Genomic DNA, 23,560 nt, shown 5'->3' with positions numbered 1-23,560 from the left:
GGGATCTTGCGAAGCCATTTTTTTTCGGCCAAAGAAACTTAACGCCTGCTTTGTTTCACTCGGCTGAGCGGGTGGGATCTGCGAACGCATTTTTTCAGGCCAAAACTTAACGAGGGTCACGTGACTTCCTCCTACGCATCCCTTGACCCTTTTTAAACCATAACTCTTTCAATATCTCGCTGGCGGTAAGATTGAACGCATCTGTCCGTGATACGCTCTCAAATTTGCTTAGTGATTTGCGCACGTGTTGTGTTTCCGTGATAGTGCTTATACATTACTATTACCCAAATACTAAAGACAATGGCTCCCAAGATGACGAAGGCAAGCAGCAAGAAGGAAAGCATAAGAAAGAAGGAGATGATTACAGTCGAAATGAAGAAGGAAATTATCCAAATGCATGATAAAGCGAGTGCGTGAAAGACATTGCAGCATTCTTCAAGCGGTCGCAATCAACGATCTGCACTATTTTGAAGAAAAAGGAAGAAATTAAAGCCAGTAAAGCATCAAAAGGTGTCACAGTATTGACGAAACAACGGCCTTATATTCTCGACGATGTAGAAAATTTGCTCATAGAAAAATATTTTTTCAAAATTGTGAAAGACAACATAGTGTTGCGTAAGCGTAAAATTAGTGATCGTAGTGAACGGTGCTCTCTAGAGAAAGAACCAGAAAGTCTTCATAAGTGTTCACAGGAGGGAGATTTCCCCCCCAAGCCCTAACCCTCTCCTCCTCACCCTTCCCCTCCTCCCGTCTCCGTCAAGCCAGCAGCCACACTCGCCAAAGGTAAAGTTCAGGTTTTACTGTGCATGCATATTAAATCTAGTGTTTATATTTAATTTCATTCTTCAATTTTATAATTTTATGTAATTCCTACACGAATTTTCAACCTTAGTGAACAAAAATAAATGGAAAAATATGAATTGAAATGGTTATTCATGGTCGGGTGGAACGCATTATTTGCTTTTTATAACATTCTTATGGGAAAATCCATTTAGGTTACGAATTTTTTAGGTTACGAAGCAGGTTCTGGAACGGATTAAATTCGTAACCCAAGGTATTACTGTAGTTAGAAAGCAAGGTATTTCTGTATAGCAACATTATGTGAGTGACACGGGCAACTTACTTACAGTTTCTGGTCCTTCTCTCCAACTCCCTTTGAATCAGGTTTACTTACTGATAACTTCTTTGATACTGTCCTGATTCTCTATTAGCCTCTCATTGGCAGTAAAGGCAAGCATAAAAGTATGGTTTGTATGCAAGAAAGTAATTTAAAAAAAATTTTTAGACTTTCTTTAATCAACCAAAATGTAATGTTTATGGTTTGTGTGCGATGAGTACTTTATTTTTTTTTTCAGTTTCATATGATCTTTTAATTAAACAAGATGTATTGTTTCATATTTCCTGATGGATTAATTATCCAGTAAATGTTTTATGCCATCATTTATAATTTAAGTGAACTTATCATGAACTGCATAGGTTTTGTTCTTGATTTTTCAGGTATGTAAACCTCGTCCAAGGGACAGATACACAATGCGAGTATCTTGAAGATCAGGAGGCTTATGGTGTACAGTATCTTGAAGATCAGGAGGACTTGATTGTGAGATTGGTACTCTTATGTGACAAACCTATTCGTAAGATTCTTATTGTTCATACGTATATAGCAACCTTTGACATATACATACGTATGTACAAATATTCCTTAGCTCAAGCTGAAATCAGTCTCTCAAATTTTGTATTAAGATAATTTATGGTAAAGGCGATTGATGGGAGGAAAGAACATTTTCTTTGGGTCTTTCTGGGGAGGACTTCTTGCTGCATTCCTGCTGAACGCTAAGTTGTAACTTATGTTGTTTTTGAGTGCTTTGTTTACTTATCATGGAAAATAGCAGAGGTGTGAAGGCCACGAGAAAGCGTATGCTTCATGCCCCCTCTTTAGGTGGATCCCCACTGTTACTGCTCCTTTGTAGGGTTGGGATGTGCAGCTGGGGGGAAGGCGTTGGTAGAGGAGGAAAGGGAGAAGTGGTAGCTTACCACTCCCTCTTCGCCTCCCTCAAACCTCCCTGCTCTTTCCATGCGTAATGTACACCACTCTTAGCCAGAAGTGTTTATGCACGGAAAGGAGGCTACAGGAATCCTTGCTTATCTACTCACAATCTTGACTTTTTCTAAGCAAATTTAAATTTCTAGTTGGTTGAGAAAGATGAACTCCCACCTAAGGAGTAAGTCTTCCACATAAAAGGAGATGGTTTTTATTTTTGTAGGTACATATATATGTTAAAGCAATGTGTATTTTTCCTAGGGATATAAACCAGAACTTTTTGTTTTTGTTTTTGTTGTGAAAGTTGTTGAAATGTATACTGAGAGTTGAGAGCATCTTTTATTTTATGTAACTGAATAACTGTTGATGCTGTAAAAGGATGGATACATTAATGGTAATCTTGTCCCAATCCTGTCTCTTGATTTGCAAGCTCATTCCTTATAACCTCTTGTCATTGTAACAAGTTGAATAATTGAGAAGCATGGAGCCCATTTACAGCTATATTCTGTACTTCAGCATCTTCATAATGTTATTAACTTTTTGTATCAGGCTTTCCCTGTACAGGAGTGGATCCCTTATAAATATTCCCCATTCCCTTCCTTCATGTGCACTTTCTCCCTGAATTTCAATTAAGTTTTTTTGACCTTAATATTACTACTACATCTATCAGTTTCCTAGCATCTTGCTCCTTTTCCTTCTGTTATGCCAATACCTACTCAATCTACTTTCCAGTATCTAAACACCACATCTTCCTATCACCTATCACTGGATTTCTTTATTCGTCATGTGATCTTCCCTAGTGTCCTCCAGCCATGAATCTTGGGATTTTGTAGTCATACTTCTTCCAACGTCTTACATTTTGTTTGTAAGTGCTCTTGTCTTAGCTGCATATAGAAGCACAAGTTTCACACATGCACTTTATATTTTTTGCAGAGTCCACTTATGGGATACTCATAATTACCAGTGGTTATGTAAACTGTAGCTACTCTGCTTCATACTGTCCTCTGTTTCAGCCTTACAGTCCAGTATGACACTAAATTATGTTTCATACTGTCCTCTGTTTCACCCTAACAGTCCAGTGTGATACTAGGGTAAGATATGTACTGTCTCTTCCATAACATGGTCATGTTCTACTTATCTCTTCACTATTAGGTCTCCTAAGCAGTCTTGAGTTTGTCTTGTAATGTCATCTGTTACCATATACTATGCTGTATATCTTCTAATCGCATATTGTTGGTATAGGCACTAATAATGTTCTTCATTCTTATTTCTGCAAAGTAAATTCAGAAACCAGACTTATTTATTTGTCCAAGGGAGGTTACATATACTATTGACATTTTTTCATAATTTTTTTGATAAGGTGTGTTTATATGAAGGCTATATGTGAACTAATCTTTTTAGAAGTATGTTTCAGTATAATTTTTTAAGATGAACATTGATTTGTTTGTAGTATGAACTGCTGTAGATCAAAGGACCTACAAAAGAAAATTGTACATCTTTGTTCCTTTGTTAAAAGAAGTCTGAAACTGGCTTATGCTGTCATTAAGATGTTACTACCTACATTTACAGCAGCAAATTTTGAATAATGCTGAAGCTTCTTTATAGACTTTGTACAGCCCCAGCTTTAAAACTTACTGACTTCTGTTACTCATCCATTTCCTATACTTAGTTGTCAGTTTCCACAGTGTCTTCTAAACATTGTACTGTACTGTACATGATTCAGTGGTTGAGTTAAGTTACCTAATAATAATAATAATAATAATAATAATAATAATAATAATAATAATAATAATAATAATAATAATAATAATAATAATAATAATAATAATAATAATAATAATTCAGTTTTTATTGAGAATAATGGCTATTTCAGCCGCGTTTATTTTGTATAGAAGTTCTTTATTCTAATTATTATTGACTTTTCTTCTGTACTCAAATTGGCTATTAAAACGCCAAATGGGGGATTCATGTAAAAAACTTGGTATTTGTCAAATTGAATGTATTATACAAAGTACTAATTGGATCTTAAGCCTAATAGACAGAAGATACTAATGACTTATACTGGATTCCTCTGCTCTTCTCTCTCTCTCTCTCTCTCTCTCTCTCTCTTTCTCCCTCTCCTCTCCTCTCCTTCTCCTCTTTTCATCTTGTTATATTTCATCCTTACCCCCAGAAGGACATCGTCAGGCAGGTGTTGTGGGACTGAAGTTCTTTTGGGAATCCTACAGTATTTATAGTCAGTTGCACAGCATGGGGTCCTTAGCGATGAATTCTGATTGGATATCTAGGTCAGTGGCTGATCCCTTGTTGGCAGATGTCTCAAGATTAGAGGCGGATCCTATGCAGACACTGCAGAAGTCATTCAGAACATTGTAAAGGAAGGGTGCCTCTCCATGCAGGATTCTGAATGGTTGGAGGAGGCGGTTGCATGACATCACATCACTACTTGCCAAATTGTCATCGGCTAGTTTCTGTTGTGTGACGTTACACCTGGTGTAGTCTGGTGTGTCTTGTTCGGTGGTCGTATCCAGTGTGGTATTATTTGGTAATACCATGTTGTCTTGGTTTAGGCTTTTCCATATGCTAGTAGGGAGTAGGAAGGCCTCTTGAGTAGTATTCAAAGAGGGCTTCTTGTTAAGGGTGAGAATGGATTCCAGCAAGCATAGTTGTCTTGGGTCTAGGGCATTGCCAGGGTGGTGGTGTTGTTGGTAATGCTATCACGGGATGGAGTGTAATTGTGATAGGCGAGGGCATGGTTTGTAATAGCGCCCTCTTGTACATGACATGAAATCCTCTTTGCGAGCTGCATAGTAATGCCAATATATGTTCCGGGACATCTGCAGATAGGGCATTGATATTGGTATACTACACTGGAGTGCTTCAGGGGGTCTCCTGCCAGGGGTGAGGTGTTGTGCCGCATTATCAAGTCCCAAGTGTTTTTATTTTTGTATATACAACAAGGCCTATATTTTTACTTCCCTCATTCTCGTCATTAAGGCACATTCCTAAATTAGTATTCTTCATGAAGGCAGAAGTCTAGAGGCTGTCTTCTGTCGTTGAGAAGAGGACATTAAGAAAGGGGAGCCTGTAGTCGGTGCTGAATCCTATTATATAATAAAGCCCACTGCACTGCTGGAGCATGCGCTGAAGGGCTTCAACTTCATCCTTGGTGTCCGCTTGAACGAAGATGTTGATATAGCGGGCATATTTCTGGAGGCACTAGATCTGGGCAAAGACACACTCCTTGATGGTGCCCCTTAAGAAATTGGCGAATAGGACTCCTAATGGGGACCCCATCGCCACTTCCCCCCTCGATATGGGACCACCTTGACGTGGTGAGGGGGCTCTTGAACCCCAGGAATTAGTTCCTGGGTTTGAGTCCAAGAGTCTCATATTTTTTTGTATATTTTCATTTGGAGTAATATTGTGGATTTTCCACCTTCAGTAAAATTTATTGGACCTGACGAATGGGAAAGATACATAGCTGGGATTGGGTTTATATCTGAAGCTAAATAGTGGGAGCTGTGGTAGGATCATCAACTACCCAATAATGTTCGGAGACCTGAGAGATATCAGATTGATACTCAAGGCGGAACTATTCTTCGGGGCTGGGACCGGACCAGGATTCCCGGGGGTCTAGTCCTGGGGATAGGACTCTCGGCATTCTTTCCCGGTTTGCCCATAACATGGTTAGGGTGGGGATGTTGTATTCTTGTAATATTCTCAGTCCTAGCAAGCGGGTTTTGGCTTACACTTGCGCCACTCTAACCATGTTGTGCTATCCCCAGTGGGGTAGGGTAGGGTACGCGGACATTTGGGAGTCGGCTCTCACTTGTGCCATTGGTGGAAGAATAAACTTTATGAAAGGCTGATGATATTTTTTTAATATTTTCAGGTTTAATTTTTCTCTTTTTTTTTAAATAAAGCTTTTATGACTAGTAACCACAAGGATTCTAGTACCCCTGGTCCTTTTGATGATGATTTGGCACTGATGACGACCCGTGACATGAACTTGACCGTGGATATGGAATGCTCCAGTGTGTCTACCTCTCAGGGTAGTCATCACAAATTGAAAAGAACCATTGTGGGAAACACAGTGGATAGTTTTGAGGGTGTTGCATGTAAAGCACATTCCCTTGGAATGTGACTATGAGACGCTCTCTGCTTCGTTTGGTAGTTATGGCAAAATAGAAGAATTGAGGATGAACTACGATGAAAGTGAAAAAAATGGGAGGCATGGCTGACTTTTGAAAAACATGAAGCTGCACTCAAAGCCAGCAGCAGTATCAATAACATAACAATTTGTTGTAAAAAGAATTGTCAAGGGAGCACTGACTGGACAGGGCCCCTAAAACAATATGGATATTTACAGACCATCACAATGGGTACAGTGGCTCAGCCAAATTTGAATGACGACAACACCTTTGAAAGAACACCAAAACCTCCAATGTGGTTGGTAGTAACTGCTAGGGAGGAAAATTATAATTACTACAAATTTGGCAGATACATCCAAAAAAAGGTTGGCTGTATTGACATGGGGAACATCTCAAGGTTTGGCAAAGGCAGTGTCCTAATTCATGCTAAATCAAAGACACAGTCATACATGCTGACAATGAAGAATTTCGAGAAAGATGATATGATAAAAGAAATTAGACCACACATGAATTTTAGTTATGGTAAAGGAGTGGTATTTGATAGAGACCTTTGTGAACTGACAGAAAGAGAAATATTAGAAAATCAGTCCCAACTTCTGTATGGAAGATAAAAAAGGTTCCAAAGGCAAATATGGTTATTTTAACATTTGAGGACTCTGATGTACCATCTTACATCAATTTTGGAAATTTTGGAAAACGAAAGGGTCAAAGTCAAACCATTTTTATCCAAACCTCTGCAGTGCTACAACTGTTTTCATAATGGCCATCCATCCAGATTCTGTAAAAACGATAAAGTTTGTAATAATTGCTCGGCTCCTGACATGGTCCTTGTTCGAAACATCCAAAATGTATTACTGTGAAGAGAATCATACCCCATTCAATAAAAGTGCAGCCAATATAAACATGAAGAGGCAGCTATATGTAAAGCTAATGCTGAACATATAAGTATTAGTTACGCCAGGAAGTTAATTGGTCAGACAAAGACCTATGCTATGGCTCTAAATTCTGTAGCCCCCATGAAAACTAAAGCAGCCTCTACCTGCAGTAAAACCTAGAACTATTGAAACCCCAGTCATCTGATCTAGATGACAGCCGGCTAGGGTTGAAGCACCCCTATCCAAGAAGATGTGCCTGCTGTTATAGACTCCCTCTCCAGATGATGAAATCCTCCCTGTGTCTATTCCATCTCTTCAGCAAGAAACCCATGATGTAATGGAACAAGAAAAAACTAGAAGGCCAAAGAGAGAGAGAACTCCTTCATCCTCTCCTCCACCTGCTCAAAAGGTGGAGATATCCAAACCATAATAAAAAAATATAACAAAAATGAAGATGCTCCTGCCCCTGAAACAACCAAGGAATCAAGTTCCTTGGATAAAAAGAAAATAGTAGTGGAAGTCCACTCTCCTCCATATCAAAAAACTAATAAAAAACATAATCATAAGCCACATATCTCAAGACTATCTAGAAAGAAACTCTTATAAAGTCCCATAAGAAATAAACAAAAAAACTAGTATAGATCAATATAGAATTTCCCTTGGTAGATCCTAGCACTAAAATTCAATCTGGACATTTACAATGGAACTGTAAAGGACTAAGGACTCGTTCAGAAATATTAAAGGTATTACTGAGTGAGCATAACCCAGGGTTGTATGTCTTCAAGAAACTAAATTGGGATTCAGTATACAATCCAGGTGTAAATTATGAAATCTACAAAATGAACCCCACTGATGGGGATCGCGCCCATGGAGGTGTTGCAATAATTATTACTAAAGCATTGCAACATTTTATGGTTCCCCTGAACACCCAGCTTCAAGCAATTGCTATCCGGGCTACTTTGACCGTAAATCACAATCTGCTCTCTTTAACCTTCCCCCAAGATGTAGGTTCACTCTTGGGGACATTCAAGGATTAATCAATCAACTACCTCCTCCTCCTTTTTTACTACTTGGTGATTTTAATTCTCATAATCCACGGTTTGGGGTGGAGATTTTTTAGACACAGAGGGTAGGATCATTGATGACATTGTTAATAATAATGATCTTACACTTTTTAATGATGGTACTATGACATACCATATCTCTACACAGGTGGTTCATCTGCTATAGACTTAAGTATTTGCTCTTCTTCTCTCTATCTTGATTTTAATTGGTCTGTAGATGAGTATCTACATGACAGTGATCACTTTCCCATTCATCTTAAGTTGTGAGAAATGCCCCCTCCCCCTCGATTTGTCCTATCAAAATGGAAGGAAAAGGAAGCAGATTGGGTTAAAATTTCAAGAAGGCATTAAACCTATCCCAGGAATTTGAATCCTTCAAATGCCATATAAAGGCTTATGAGTACTTTTGCCTCCGAAATATTGAATAGTGCTGAAAATTCAATACCTAAAACCAAAGGAAACCACACAGACCTGCTGTCCCTTGGTGGGATAAAACCTGTGGTAATTTGAGGAAAATTACCAGGAAATGTTACAGGCGTTTATAAATCCAGTCAGTCTGCAACAGCAAAATCTATTTACCAACGAGCTATGGCAAAACAACGAAAATATTTTAAAAAAGTAAAAAGAGAATCCTGGCTTTTTTATATAAATGGCATAAATTCCAAGACCCCAACCAGATTGATCTGGAAAAAGATTAGAAAGCTAAGTGGCAAGTATGTTCCAACCAACAACAACACCCTGTTTGAAAATCAATGGAGACCTTGTCACCAAGCCTAATGAAGTTGCTGAAAAACTGGTGAGCATTTCTCCAAAGTATCGGAGTTACCAGGAAACTATTGCAACTCGGTTCCAGAATATTAGGAATAATTCAGCCATTTCCCTTAATTTAAATTCTGGAAATGGTGAATCTTATAATTCCAAATTAACTTTGAGGGAATTAAGGGATGCCCTGTCATCATCTGTATCAGCATCCCCTGGGAATGATAACATTCTTTACAGCATGCTGAAAAATCTCCCAGAATCGGCTAAATCTTATCTTCTTAAAATTTTTAACAAAATATGGGAAACTGGTACTCTCCCCCCTTCTTGGAAGATTGCAAACCATTGCTCCCATAAAGAAACCAGTCGAAAGATCCTCATCTTCCTACAAGCTATCGGCCAATATCTCTTACAAGTTGTGTATGCAAATTGTTTGAGAAAATGGTGAATTCTAGATTGATGTGGCATCTAGAAAAAAATGGTTTGTTATCATCTGTCCAATTTGGATTCAGGAGAAATCGTTCCACTGTGGACCCACTAATAAGATTATCAACCCAAATTCAGCAAGGTTTCTCAAAACGCTGTCAGACTATAGGAGTCTTCTTCGACCTTGAAAAAGCTTATGACACTACTTGGCGTTTTGGTATAATTAAGCAGCTTCATGACTGGGAATACGAGGTAATATGTTAAATTTCATCATCAGGTCATTTCTAAGTGAAAGACTCATTAAAGTAAGAATTGGAAACACCTTGTCTAATGCTTTTGAGCTATAGGAGGGTGTCCCACAAGGCAGTGTGTTGAGTTGTCACTTTATTTGCTGTGGCTATAAATAGCATTGTTGAATGTGTGTCTCCTCCAGTAAAGACATCTTTGTTTGTAGATGACCTTGCTATTTATGTCACTAGTTATGATGCTGTTGCAGCTTGTAATTTTTCTGCAAAAGTCAGTTAATGCAATCAGCAATTGGGCTGATGACAATGGCTTTCGATTCTCCCCTAGTAAAACTGTGGCAGTTCGTGGTTTTACTAGGTGGTACCCGAAAGGAAAACCATCCCAAATATTAGGTTGAAAGACACACTAATACCATATGAGGAGGAGGGTGAAGTTTTTTAGGAATGATTTTTTGATAAGAAACTAACATGGGGTAGTCATATTGACTCTTTGAAATTAAGGTGAAGAAGTCCCTTAACATTTTAAAAGTAGTTTCAGGTTTTAATTGGGGTGCTGATGAGAGGTCACTTTTACGGTTATAGACTCTTTATGTAAATCAAAGCTTGAGTATGGTTGCCAAGTCTACTCTTCAGCAAGTGCAAGCAAGCTTAAGGAGTTGGATGTAGTTCATCATGCTGGTCTGAGAATATGTTCTGGAGCATTCAAAACATCTCCAGTTGAAAGCTTATATACCGACACAGAAGAGCTCCCTCTAGACTTACGTCGAGAGGAACTGGGACTGCGGTATATGTTCAAACTAAGAGGTTCCCCAGAAAACCCGGCAGCCTCTATCCTTAACCACGAAAACGATTCACAGCAGTTTGCAAATGCTAGAGCATCCAAAGCCTTTTCATGTGAGAATTAATGCTGCAGCTGAACAGTGTGCCTATTAAAGACCAAAAAAATTAAGGCAATACATTGCTCTAAGCTGCCTCCTTGGTTGACCCAGAACCATCGGTCTGTAAAAAAAACTGTTGTTTAAAAAATCTGTTAATGTCCAAGAAGTGAAGGCTTGTTTTCTTGATCATGACCGAAAGCATTCGTTCTGTTAAACTTTTCACTGATGGATCAAAGACATCAAGTGGTGTTGGTTGTGCTGTTGTTCATAGTAATAACTCGTATGTGGGCAGACTTTCAAATAATGCATCCATTTTTACAGCTGAATTGACTGCATTAGCCAAATCTCTGGAGATTGCTTCTACTCTACAGGGTAATAATTTCACCATTTACTCAGATTCTTATAGTGCACTCATGGCCATTCAGCAGTATAACCCTAAACATCCAATTGTTCAACGTATTCAAGAATGGTTATATAGGCTTGCCTCCAAATTCAAATCTGTCCAGTTTTTGCTGGGTTCCTTCCCATGTGGTATTGCTGGTAATGAACTTGCTGACCATGAAGCAAGAGATGTCATTAATAAAGAAGGCATTCTCTTCCACCATATTCCTTCCACTGACATGAAACTGGACTATTCGTTCTATGTTAAAAATAAATGGCAAGCACGTTGGTCATCTCCCTATCTGACCAACAATAAAAAGTACAAGAAGATCCGACAAAAGTATTGAACTGCATTGGCCCTCTGGTTTCCAACAAAATCGTAGGTAGAAACTGTATTATGTCGTCTAAGAATTGGCCATACTCGATTGACCCACCGATTCCTGTTGGAGGGGTACCTGCACCAGTCTGTATGCAGTGTGACTCTCCTCTTACTGTGGAACACATTATATGCCATTGCCATAAGTATTCTGCGGCACGACAGAGACATGGGTTAGTGGGCAGGGATATAGTAGAACTGCTTGGTCCGGATGTAGCTGTTAATAGAATTGTTGGATTCTTAGACATTAATCTTTTTAATGAAATTTAATATTGACCGCCCAGTACGTTGCAAAGTGTAGTGTATACACTAAAGTTGTTTATATAAGCATACTTATATGATATGAGTATGTGTATGGTACATGTATTATAAGTTTTTTACTCTTGTTTGCATTCACGAAATGCGAAGTTATAATTTTTATGACGGATATCCGTTTCTATCATAATTTTAAAATCGCCTGTATTTATTTAGTTTATAAAATCATCAACAAATATTCATGTCAAACCAGTTTCATTAAAGCGCTGAATAATCACTATGGATTCCAGTGCTTGGCTTCAAGCCTAAACTTCTATTCCATTCCATTCATATTCCATTCCCATCGCCACTCCATTTTTCTACCAGTACATATGTCCTCGGTAGGTGAATAAGGGACCTTCTTCATACAGATGTCCAAGAGGGCTTGTTGTGATGACTGGAATGTTGAACCCTCCCCTCAACATCCCAGAGCAATGAATGTAGTTGTTTTACATCTTGATTTGTACTCAAGACAACAGACAAAATGGATTCGACTCCAGATATACAGAACAAAATGTTTTGGTACTACCTTGTGACCTTGCCATTTGGAATGGATACAGGCTTCCCTTCAAGGAATATTGCCCTTCCTTATCTCATAAATTGATAGTTTCTGGCTTGCTCACTGGAGTCTTCCATCCTGGAGATGGAAGCAAAGAAAATGATGGAGAAAGGCATACTAGAAGTCATGGACAGCTGTTCCCCAGGCTTTACTAGTTGCATTTTTCATTCTTTTAAGGCATTTCACGTATTCTTGCCTTCTTTAGGAGCTAAGACCTGCAGAGTGGGATGTTATGTTGGTCTTATAAAGCCTCTTTCAGGCACAGTTCCAGCCTGTGAGGGGAATTTTGGACAGATGTTATGGTGAAGGCTGTCTTTATCTGCATTAGTGTTGGTGAAGAGAGTATGTCTCTCATACTATGTAGGACGGGTGAATATATGACAATGCCAAAAACCTTGTTGGTACCTGATGAAAGATATGAGTCTTTTTGATTCCTTCTCTTTGAGACAGTTGATAATGATCAAGACGAGATATACTTGTTTTTGGTAAGGCATTTCATACTAATCAGTATGGATTAGCACAAGAAAGAGGTAAACAAGAACACTCATTCTGGCTTCATTAAGGAATTGTAGGAGTGTAAGAATCATCAGAAATGGATGTAGATTGTACACCCCAGGCAAGAATGCACACAGTCAAGGGAATTAATCCTCACCTAGCTTTCATGAGAAATTTTTCTGTGCCACAAGATTGACGATAGGTGTGTGGCACTGCCAGGCATCCTTTACTTTGTTCCACTTGTGAGACATCACTCACATATCCTTGATACATTCTCCTTAGGGCCTGTAGTGGCTGCTCAACACATGTAGATACCAAGTTCCATTTGGACAGAATAGCATCTTGCCTAAGATTTATGGTGAAAATGGTTGTTGGACACACGATGGGTGATTGGTTGCTTTTCCTCTATCTGTGTACTTCTTCCCAACAACCATGCTACCTATTTGAGCTGGCTGGGCTAGTTACAGGTGAGTTAGTTAACAGAGCTTTTTATCTATGACTCTAATTAGTCTGTAAATGGAATTCCATCTGCAAACAAAGGTTGGTGTTTAGCTGTAGAGCACATTATCAGAGTTATTTAGTGATGTAGAACCTTCAGAATAGTCTCTCTTCCTTGGGAGATCTGGTGCTTCTCTTTATAGTGGGACACTAGCCCTGCTCTGGTTTAGGTTTCTACTTTCCCAACCACTGCCTGTGTCAGGGTAGGCAGGAAGTTATGAGACCCAACTTCCTTGCTCACCTAGTCTATTTTGAAGTTGACTTATCAAAGTGGCATATTACCAGCCATGATTGCAAAACAATTCCTCCCTTTTAAGGATAAGTTTCCAAATAAAAGATGAGGGTTTGTATCCTTGTTGGAACAAATGATAGATTTTGAAGATAACTTGCCGTTTTCATAGATTTACAAACTTGAGTCTTTATGTTACTATACTGAAGCTATGCACAATGTATGCGCATGAGCTGTTCACTGCTTCACATAAGAGAGCTCACTAAATTTGAAACCAGTTTCTGCTGCGCTAAGAGAGATATACATATACGTATATAAAAGGCTTGGGTTTGTGTATTCAGGAAAAATGCAAATTATCTTATAAATTTGTCATTTTTAGTGTTGATCAATATGTGCTTGATCTTCATACTTTTCCAAATGACTGATACCAGATGGTGTTGTTGATAAGGCCACTAAACCTTAGACTGTCAACCTTCTCTCCTTATAGAAAACCAATTTGTGATAGGCTAGTAAGAACACAGAATTATGAGAATATTTATTTAGTAATGCAGGTATGTTTAATTCAACAATATAGCTTTGACATTAATAATAGTGTATTGGACTGTACTGTACTAAGAAAATTGAAAATTTAAGCATTTTGGTCTGGTTACACTTTGGTTATCTGCTACTTTAATATATTTTTTAGGCTACCTTATAATTGTGATGCATTTTGCAGATGACTTAAATTGAATTATTGTATAGTTCAGATATAGGCTGGCTGTAACTTGAAGTGTTATTTAAATTCTATGAGGGTAACTGGGATACAGGTACCTTGAAATGCTTGAATCTAGGCTATATTATAGTGTCTTATGTTACTTATCAGAAAGCCAGACCTCTGAAGCTTCTAAGTCGAGGGGCTGTTGTAGTATGTAAAAGTGAGATAATTTTGGTATTAATAGGATGGGTTTGCTTGATGATGTTTGAGAATGGTATTGATATTTGTTGTCAGACTGGTAAGCTTCAGTCGCAATTCTCCACATTTTTCCAGATTAACTTCATTTCTTTCTCTTGTCATGAGTGTACTAAGATGGATAAAGCCAGCTTCAGTTATATAGGAACTGGGAAAGGAAAGTAAGAAAGGTAATACTTTTCCAGAAAGTTTGGGGTACTTATTGATAATATTAACATTGGTCCAAAATAAACCAGTGCTGTTGTTTTTGAAGAGTGATTTAGCTTCCAGATCCACAAACATATGAATGACTTCCTCTTGTAAGTCATAGTCAAAGGGATTTCCATTAAGTATATCAAAAGGTGCAACAATCCAGTCTGGAATCTCAATTTTTTCTAAGTCTTCAAAACGGCTGTTAAAGTCTTCATACAATTTTTCTAAGTGGGTCATATATATTGTCAAGTCATCGTCAGAAAGGGTTTCACCTCCTGTTTCCAGTTCTTGTAAATTTGGACAATATTGAAAATTTCTCCGTGCCAAAGAAGATTTAAACAGGCCTAATTTGATCTGGAAACCTAGCAGGATAGTGCGAGCTTGAATAATCGTAACATCCCTACCCTGCAGACGCATCTGTACATCATTCAGATGTGAGAATAGGTCAGCTAAATAATACAGATGATTTTTACACTTTTGCAACTGATGACTTAAGTCTGGATCTGTGGATGTGAGAAAATTAACAGTCATTTCATACAATTCTACAAGTCTTTGTAAGATGTTGCCTCTTGATAGCCACCTTGTGTCTGTATGCAGAAGTAGGTAGTTCATTGTTTCATCATTTCTTTCATACAACATTGAAATTAATCCAGAATTGAATGGATTATCTTTAATTTTATTTATAGCACTAATGCATACTCTTAATGCGTCATGCAGTTCTTCACTGAGTTCTTTTGCCACAAGATGTTGTCTGTGTAACATAAGGTGGATAGTACGCACATCAGGAATCCTTTCCTTAAGTAAGGTAGTGAGTCCTCTGTGATGACTCGACATAGGTAGTGTGCCATCAGTTGAAACTACAGTAATATTTTTTAGTGGTATATTGTGTTTTTGCAAATGCTCTTCCAAGCATCGAAAAATGGTCTCTACTTTTACATCAGCTACAATATGTTTTGCGAACAAAAACTCATCGATAATGGTTTTTTGTAATTGGCTGAAATATCTCACGTAAACCATTAGAATATTCTCATCTCTGAATGTTGATTGATCAAGTTGGATGGAAAATCTACTACTCTGAAGCTCTGAAATCAAGCTTTTTTCAACATCTGCAGCCATTTCATCGATGCACTGTCGTACTGCATTTGAACTCAAAGACAAGCATTTCAGAACACTGCTAGAGTCTTTATTCATAAGATTGTCAATTACTTCTTTAATTGAAGGAACTATGATCTCCTCAGCAGTGGAATATGGTTGTCCACTTTTTGCTATAATGAGTGATATGTTGTATGATGCTCTAAGTCCTTTTTCATTATCAGGTTGAGCAGGTTGTGGAATAAGTGAGACGACTCCTGTTCGAATCTCTAGTTTGTCTTTCAGTGCTCTAAAGAAATCAATGTCTTTGTCTGTCTTGTCTGGGTGAACCCTTACTAGGTGATCTTTCATCTTTGATGGCTTCATAGCATCATTACTAAAAACTTTTTCGCATACAAGACACATGGGGAATGTTTCATTTGTAAGTGAAGGCACAAAACCGAGTTTTAAATATTCTTCTGAATATCGTCGACACTTCCTCTTAGGGTTTTTTGCAGCCATCATGGTCACTGGGGTGCAGTGCATCAAAATTGAGATCCTTTAAGATGTAATTGGTTTTTCAGATAAGCATGTATGGACACTCCTGGAAAAAAGATGTAATGATTAAAGACTAAATGGAATGCGTGTACAAAAAAACACTAAATAAAGGGTCTCTGACCCTCATTAATTAATTTTAGTCATTATTCTAAATTAGCAGGACTGCACTCTATGTTTCGGTAGGTCTACACACGTTAGAATGAATCCTTTACAGTTCTGTTCAAGACAGAAACTTTATGCTTTTCTAGACTCACTCTTCACATCCTCAAAACTGATCCCTGAAATTGCTAGATTTGAAAATAAAAAAAACTGTGATGCCAGTTATTTTCACAGTTTAATACTATATAAACATATATGTACTTGAAGGATTCGTGTGCATTTAGGCAAGCATTTGTAATATTTGGGTGAATCTTTATCACTATAAACTGCTCAAAGCATTCTAGCAGAAAATCATGAACCTGATAAATTCTTGGAAGTTTTTTTATTTTATTGTTTTTATCAGCCTTTTGATTTTGGAGGACATTACCCGTATTTGTGCCATGGAATACTTCATACCATTACACTTCATTTAGCAAGAGTCATTTCAGCTGAGTATAATTTAGCCATGTATGTGCATAATTTTTATGATAATCCATATTTATGGCAATAAGCTGTGGTCTTAACACACCAATGCAGACATTAACATGGGCGCCCACAGCATATTTCCAAGGGGGGGCAAATTATATATACGTGTATATATATATATATATAGCAGTATTCAGCAGGGTCCAACAAACACATCAAAAAGGGCCATATTTATTAGCAAGAGACGTTTCGCACATTATCTATGTGCATCTTCAATCTGTAAGAACAACATAAAATACGTTAAAGTTTAAAAAAACATAATATTCTATATAAAAAAGATTAAGTAAAGAAAAAAAAAAGTATTTACAAAATTTAAAATTAATACAAATTAAAAGTATATAGTAAAAAAGGAACCAGTTCTCACCAAACCATCCAAAGGAGAAGGAGAAGAACGAATGACCAAAACTTGACACCAACCTACGACTTCAGTTATGCAAGATAAAGAGGAGAAGCGGAAAGGTTAGAATTCAAAGAAGGAACAAGCCGTTTGATGTATAAGGACTCAAGGGTAGTTAGGTAATTGCTATGGCTTGTTCCACCAATAATAGAGAAGTGCTTTTTATTTATTTCAATTTTGCATATGGAGGCATGATTCTTTATATTAGAAAATTCTGGTTTGCTTAATTTTTGACCCGTTCTAAGCTGTATCCCCCACATGGCATACAGTATCTCATCTGCAGTAACCTACGGCTTGATCCAACATAAATACCGGGACATCCCGGGCACTTGAATTTATAAACAATGTTGGATCTCATGAAGGCCTGCAGTTTGTCTTTATAGCCGAAGAATACCGCCAATCTTGAGTGGATTGATTGGAATTAAATGCAATTTAAGGCAGCCAAATTCATTTTCGATTATTTGTTTAAGTTTGGCAGAAAACTTGTCGTCAGAGATAAATGGGATAGTGGCATATACATTTTTCTTTAAGACATTATAGGAGGGCATCGGATTGGAGAAATCTTGTGACAGCAGTCTGTTAATGACTTTATATACCAACAACTCTTTACCCTTTTTAGACATCAATGTTAGCAGAGACAATGGTGAATTTACTACATCTGTGTATAGGAAAAAATCATACACTGGGCTTGCTAACAATTTCTACAGTTCATGCTTCAAGAACTTTAAACTTAATTCTATTTACACTTTGGTTTACAGGGCTTTACGTTACTCTTCGAGTTGGTCTCTCTTTCACAATGAGATATTATTTTTAGTTAAATTTTTCTTACAGAACTCCTATCCTGAAAAACTGGTATATAAAGTCATTAACAGACTGCTGTCACAAGATTTCTCCAATTCGATGCCCTCCTATAATGTCTTAAAGAAAAATGTATATGCCACTATCCCATTTATCTCTGACGACAAGTTTTCTGCCAAACTTAAACAAATAATCGAAAATGAATTTGGCTGCCTTAAATTGCATTTAATTCCAATCAATCCACTCAAGATTGGCGTATTCTTCGGCTATAAAGACAAACTGCAGGCCTTCATGAGATCCAACATTGTTTATAAATTCAAGTGCCCCGGGGATGTCCCGTATTTATGTTGGATCAAGCCGTAGGTTACTGCAGATGAGATACTGTAGCCATGTGGGATACAGCTTTAGAACGGGTCAAAAATTAAGCAAACCAGAATTTTCTAATATAAAGAATCATGCCTCCATATGCAAAATTGAAATAAATAAAAGCACTTCTCTATTATTGGTGGAACAAGCCATAGCAATTACCTAACTACCTTGAGTCCTTATACATCAAACGGCTTGTTCCTTCTTTGAATTCTAACCTTTCCGCTTCTCCTCTTTTATCTTGCATAACTGAAGTCGTAGGTTGGTGTCAGTTTTGGTCATTCGTTCTTCTCCTTCTCCTTTGGATGGTTTGGTGAGAACTGGTTCCTTTTTTACTATATACTTTTAATTTGTATTAATTTTAAATTTTGTAAATACTTTTTTTTTTCTTTACTTAATCTTTTTTATATAGAATATTGTTTTTTTAAAACTTTAACGTATTTTGTATGTTGTTCTTACAGAGTGAAAAAAAGATGCACATAGATAATGTGCGAAACGTCTCTTGCTAATAATATGGCCCTTTTTGATGTGTTTTGTTGGACCCTGCTGAATGCTGCTTGATATCTTCTCCTGGAATCCTTATATATATATATACTATATATATATATATGTATATATATATATATATATATATATATTATATTCTATACCGTTATATATAGATAATTCATATATATATGTTTATATATATTATATACGTTATATCTATATATATATATATTCCATATATATATATATATTATATAATAATTTTATTATAATAGTATATACTATATATATATATATCTTATATATATATATATTATATATATATAATATCTATATATATATATATATATATATATATATATATAGATAGTATATATATATATTATATTATATATATATATATATATTATATTATATATATATATGTATATGTCTTATATATATATAATGATATATATATATATATATATATATATATTATCTATATATATAGATATTAGTATCTATGATAGATTATATATATATATATATTATTCATATATAGTATATTATATATATATATATATATATATATATATATATATATAAATAGATATAGAGTATATATAGGATATATTATATATATACTATATATCTATATACACTAATATATTATATAATAACATTAAGATATATATATAATATAGATATATATGTATAATAGATATGTACAAGATATATACATATACATATAATACATATACATATATTACATCCATATATTATATACTATACTCTATATAATAATATATGTATATTATATATGTATATATATCTATATATATATAGTATATATATCTATATATTATATATACTATATCCCTTTATATACTATATACTATACATATAAATCTATAATATATATATATATATATATCTCATATATATATCATATATATATGTATATATATATGTCAATATATACATATACATATATAACATATACCTATAATCCATACATTATATATATAGATATTTTATTTTTTTTCTTATATATCATATATATATATATATCATAGTATATTATATAAATGTAAATATCATATACATATACATCATATACATATATACATACAATATCTATATATATATATATATATATATATATATATATATATATATATATATATATAATCTAATTAATATGCATTGGCATTGCGATGCCAATAATTTTAAGTGAAGCAAGATACAATAAAAGATTACAGAAAGTGATCTTTTTTCAATAGTTCCATAAAGTACTGTTCAACTGAAATCAAACATTTCTGGAAAGAGTAATGTAGTTATATATACTGCTTAATAATCTTATACAATATAATAAGACTACCTTTGATTTAAGACTACCTTTGATTTACGACTACCTTTGATTTACTTAAAATGAAAGAATGTGATGTAGAATGGAAGGAAAACAGTGCGGGGGCCCATGAACGATAACATCATGCAAAACAGAATTTTCACCTTTGCCTAGTCAGTAAATTCATTAAAACCATTCAAAGAACATTTTAGATAAATTTTTATATCATTTTGTTTTCGGTGAAAAATTATTTTTATACATTTGAAAATGAAATACATCATATTGGTTCGTATTTGAAAGTTATTAACGTTCCTGTACTGTCTTTTCTTAGAATTCTCGTTTCCCGGATAAAATTTTTTTGTTTTCAGATCTTGAGAAAACGAGTTGTATTAACCACTTACTGCATCTCTTGATTGCAAGATTTTGTAATATTCACATTTTTGTAACAAGTAACCTCTCAGTGCTTCTAACAAGCGGTGAAAGTCTCCCCACACTGAACAGAATGCTTCTGGCATCGGTTCACGCGTCACTAGTACTATGTAGAATGAAACCATTGTGTTGATTCTCATTGGACTTGTCATGGTTCGTGTGCAAAATTAGAAATCCCACACAACAAAAGGTTTATGTTCTCGGGGATCGTGGTTCACGCGTCACTAGTGCTATGTAGAATGAAACCAGTGCTGTTGATTCTCATTGGACTTGCCATGGTTCGTGCAAAATTGGGAACCCCACACTGAACAAAATGCTTACGTTCTCGAGGATCGTGGTTCACGTGTCACTCGTATATAGATTAAAGCAGTCTTTTGACTCTCATTTGACTTGCCATGACTCCTGCAAAGTTAGAAGTTCTGGTAAACAACAGCAGATCCGAGAGCTCGCGACTGCCGGGAAACACTGACTGATGAAGGAGAAGCAGCTAACTGGGCTATTACTACCCCCTGCTGCACGCTCTCATCATCGACCACCGGCAGCTGCACCGACCCCCCTGTCGACCCCTCCCCAAGCATTTATCGACCACCGGGATGGTTGTATCCACCAAGGTCCAGAGAGTAGTACTATACCCTATACCCTCTAGACCTTGGTATCCACGACCCACTCGGTTGTATCGACCTCCTAGGGTCGATATCGACTACTTTGGCTGCTCTTGTATTAAGGGCATGGTGTACATTAGATTATTTACATGCTATTGTTTGTAAAAGTCAGTTTTTTTTTTATGTTTCAAAGTAAATGTTTCGTGTTTTTATTGTTGAATACTATATTGCGAATTTAAATCTGCTCCATTTTTATGAAATTGTTTTGATGCAAACTCATTCAAACAATTTTTACCTTAACCTTTTTAATCTCCCGATTTCTTATTAGATCTCTCCCCCACCACTGTTTGTAATCAAAGTTCTTGGATGGTAATTTTTCGAGGGACCCGTCTTTTTGAGAACGGTTACAAGAGTTGAATTAAATCATAATTACTAGACGGTACTTCTTTATTTATTTTTTTTTGTCTAATTTTATGTAGTTTTTAGTTATCTTGTTTCGCTCTGTTAGTCTACTGCCATTGCTTTTATAACGTCAAAAACAAGGAGTGTGTCCTTATATGTATATAGTTATATTTCTCTCTCTCTCTCTCTTCTCTCTCTCTCTCTCTCTCTCTACGTAAGTGAATAGTTTTCTTCAGGTATAAAAACCTCGTACTAATTCAGGAAGTATAAGTAACAACCGCTGTTGAAAAAAAAAGACTGATATTTCTGATATTTCTGGTGATGGAAGTTCACTCTCGACGTTGGTTCCGTTGCTGAATAACCACTGGTTCCATGCAACGTTAAAGCACCATACAAACAAACATACAAACAAGACTGAAGTTTCGAAATTCGCCCAGGGAGTATTTCATAAACTGAAAACGTCGAAGAATTAATTATAAAATAGCGTCCGCGTAATGTGATCGTTTATCTATGTTTTTCCTTTCATACCTAAACTAATTCTTAATCAGTAGACTGGAGAATTAATTCGGAGATATTCTTAGCCTTGGTAATTTTTTAAAATTTCTTTGCAGTTACCTTTCTTTCGGTAATTTTTTAAAATTTCTTTACAGTTACCTTTCTTTCCTTAATCAGATATTCTGTCCTTCGTGAAAGTTTTCATTTGTGATAACTATTTTAATACACAATCGATCCTTGCAAAGTACGACATTCTTCACTGCGCCGTACGATAACTCCCATACTTCGACTCTTGTGTTGAGATTCGTCGCTTAAAATATGCATTAAAGTGCTGGGGCTGGGTTTCTATGCCTCGTTGGCTTGTAATGGAATATGTTTAGGGATGAATTTTTATCATATGGCGTTGTCGTGTTTTTTTTTTTAATTTTTTTTTATTATTTTTTCCATACAAGTCGGCGAGCATGTAACTCAGACCTTAGTTGGAGTCAGTGTTTTATTTTCACTCAACCGAGGGATTCGGTAGGTTTTACTGGTCGCGTATTTCCATCAAATGCAGATTTAGCAGGATTTGTTGTAATAAGATATATTTTTTATATATTTAAAATGCAGCGCTTTAGTCGTTGTAGTTGTATACACTTTACCCAGTATTTTACAGTATTTTTTAAAAAGTATTTATGTAACCATATTTATATAAACTTTTGCAATATTTCTCGGAAGTATCTAGATTTATCCCCAATGTTTAGTATTTTATTACGAGGCTCATGTGAAGCACTTTAAAGTATTTTCTTGTGATTTTTCGGTATTTTTTTTTTAAAATATATCTTTTAATTTTTTATTTTAAGTATCTCTACCGCATATATCATCAGCGTTCTCCACATTGCGTCCCTATCCATTCTGTCGTAAGATGTTGCTCTAGTCCCATGTCTGTTTTATACGGGGATTTCCCTCCCCCCCCCTTCTCTCTCTCTCTCTCTCTCTCTGTGGAACGTTTTCCAGCTGCTTGCCCACTGACCAGCCTTTCATAAATCGTCAAAATAAGCGGAGTGCGCGAGTTTTATCTGCTGAGATAAGGGAATATACCGCGGCCTGTTCCTACTACTTATTGACGACTGAGCATCGGAATGCGTCTCCCCTTTGGCCTTTCGCTCCGATGTGTCGCTGGGTTTCTGGCGGGGAAGTCGTGGTATTATTGCTCTTGTGTCTGTTGCATTGTTTATGGAGAGATGTGGTATTTTGGTTGTGTGTGTTTTCGGGGTGAAGGGGGGGGGGGGGGGGGGGGGGGGGGGGGCGTTCGTTAAGTCAGTAGGGAGGCAATGTCTATTGCTCCCCGTTGTATTGTAACTGTTGCTCTGCCCTCATTAGTTATTGTTTATCGTTCGCTGATGTTAATTTTTATGTATTTTTTTTTTCACTTAGTCGCATTTTCTTCTGCGGATGTGTTGCTTTTGAAAGTGTGAATTTTTTTTTTTATTTCATTGTTTATTCATGTTTGTATATATGGATGACTTGATCACGAAATATATAAAACGTTTGTATGTATATATGTATATATATATATATATATATATATATATATATATAATATAA

General features: G+C 36.2%; 1 protein-coding gene across 2 annotated transcripts; it reads right to left on the bottom strand.

Moving 5' to 3' along the window:
- Nucleotides 1-13,825: 13,825 nt before the first annotated feature.
- Nucleotides 13,826-20,956, bottom strand: LOC135222691 (zinc finger BED domain-containing protein 5-like). 2 transcript variants are annotated; one of them, XM_064260875.1, is made up of 2 exons: nucleotides 20,796-20,956; nucleotides 13,826-16,087 (listed from the first exon to the last, which is right to left on the bottom strand). In XM_064260875.1, the coding sequence occupies exon 2, from the start codon at nucleotides 16,027-16,029 to the stop codon at nucleotides 14,203-14,205; it is 1,827 nt and encodes a 608-aa protein (XP_064116945.1). In that variant the 5' UTR covers nucleotides 16,030-16,087; nucleotides 20,796-20,956; the 3' UTR covers nucleotides 13,826-14,202. The 2 variants fall into 2 exon arrangements, with proteins under 2 accessions (XP_064116945.1, XP_064116946.1); XM_064260876.1 differs by lacking the exon at nucleotides 20,796-20,956 and adding an exon at nucleotides 20,447-20,770.
- Nucleotides 20,957-23,560: the final 2,604 nt, after the last annotated feature.

This window comes from Macrobrachium nipponense, chromosome 8, assembly GCF_015104395.2.
Source record: "Macrobrachium nipponense isolate FS-2020 chromosome 8, ASM1510439v2, whole genome shotgun sequence".
NCBI classification, from domain to species: Eukaryota; Metazoa; Arthropoda; class Malacostraca; order Decapoda; family Palaemonidae; genus Macrobrachium; species Macrobrachium nipponense.
The sequence above is the reverse complement of the archived record's forward strand: the minus strand, read 5'-3'. Positions and strand labels throughout refer to the sequence as shown.